Consider the following 1708-nt stretch of genomic DNA (forward strand, 5'->3'; position numbering starts at 1 on the left):
CTTGTAGCTAGTTTTGTTTACAATTTAACTTTTTAGTCTTTTTGCAAGTCATAATTTGATATAGTTAATCATTTGAATTTCTTTGTTTGGTGCAGTAATGCTTCTGATGCTAATGAGCAACATGACGCCGAGATCAATTCTGCAAGAGTTGCAGCTGAGCAAGATGTCGCAAAGGACAATGAGGATGTGCTTCAGCATGTCGATGGTAAGTGATATATTATGCCCCTGGTTTAGTTTCTGCTTAGTTTCTTTCGAACCTCTTTATGATTTCTACCTGTTTGGATCTGCTATATATCCTTATAGTGAGTATGGTCATGTCCATTAGGGCTTACCCACTGTTTGGTTTAATCAAAATCAAGTTTGCAAGTGCTTATTCAGTTTTCGACATCTTAAACTTATAATGAGGATTTTAAATTTTGTTGAAAGAGTTGATACTCCATCAGTCTATCTATAGGCCAAATCTATACTTGTCCTAATTTTATGCTTGACCTGAGGCATTGAATTTCATAATGCTACTTTCTGCAAGTGATTGAAGAAATAGCTATATGAAGTGATACACGATAGCCTGAGGCTAATCATTTATGTACGGCTAAATATATATAATGATGTCTTCGAGTGCTATAACTTAAGCATTAAGGTTTTATGCCTTTCACGAACAATAAATTTTGCCCTACGGCCCATGGATACGGAGTATATTATTGAGGGAAGATGTAATACTTGGTTTGGAACTTGCTACAGGAGTATCTGAACAGGAACGGGGATCGATATCTGAAGTCATGGAAACCGTCAGAGCTCATTCGAGTACGCTAGAGACTGTTCGGGAGGAACACTCCGGCCATGCTACTTGCATTGAGGAGAAGGCACGGGAAACCTTCCTGGACAATTATATGGTTAGTGTGGCTCGCATGCATAAGTATGAGAACCTGGTTCCACAACTTAGAAACAAAGTTAAGCTTGATGAGAGTATTCTTGTTTAGTACTTATAGTTGGCCGATTATTTTTGCATATATATGGAATTAAAGAACGTAGTTGGGAGTAGACAGATGTTTTTACGCTGAAATTTGAAAGGGCACATGTCAATCATATATAATTGTAGTCGTCATAATTAAGGGCACGTTTAGTTCAGCATATTAGCACAAGTATTGCGTTGTTGTATAAGAAATCATAACTTGTTCCGTTGATACAGGATATTTTTCCATTGCAAACTATCTTTGCACGGTCTGACATTTTTTTTTTTCTTGTTTTAATTGCAATGGTGCAGGATTATGAACCTAGTGGCAATACACCTGTAAGGTGTGAGCAGGATATTCCGAGCAAAGGGACGATTGAGTCGCTTCGAGCGATGCCAATGGAGGCTCTTCTTGAGGAATTCCGAGAAAACCATTCGTACGAGTCATTTGATGGCAAAGACTTGAAACCGTCGCTCATACCACGCTCACCCCTCACACAAATCAACTGATACTATTATTCTTTTTCCCCCGGTTTTAGCTGATTTTGTTGTATGGAATTGAGAACGGTATTTGTATAATTAGTGTATACCGTGATTATTTTCCTTATAAAATTGTTAGATGATTTAGTAGATGGTTGAGGGTGAATCCTTGCTCATTTCTAGTTGAGGGGTGTCAATAAATCCCATCTTGGGATTTGGCAATCTGTAGCTCTAAAGGGAATGTATATTGAGGCAGGATACTACTGTGGTTTAATTTTT

The 1708-nt window shown here is 37.9% G+C and overlaps 1 protein-coding gene across 1 annotated transcript; it reads left to right on the forward strand.

Annotated features, from left to right (window-relative positions):
* Positions 1-95: 95 nt before the first annotated feature.
* On the forward strand, positions 96-1681 carry LOC112095225 (kinesin-like protein KIN-5C; the record flags this gene model as incomplete). The annotated part of the gene is made up of 3 exons (XM_024176901.1): positions 96-205; positions 739-890; positions 1262-1681. Coding segments are annotated over 3 exons (460 nt in total), but the record flags the coding sequence as incomplete, so codon positions are not given.
* Positions 1682-1708: the final 27 nt, after the last annotated feature.

The sequence above is a fragment of the Morus notabilis genome, unplaced genomic scaffold (genome assembly GCF_000414095.1).
Source record: "Morus notabilis unplaced genomic scaffold, ASM41409v2 C11433709, whole genome shotgun sequence".
NCBI classification, from domain to species: Eukaryota; Viridiplantae; Streptophyta; class Magnoliopsida; order Rosales; family Moraceae; genus Morus; species Morus notabilis.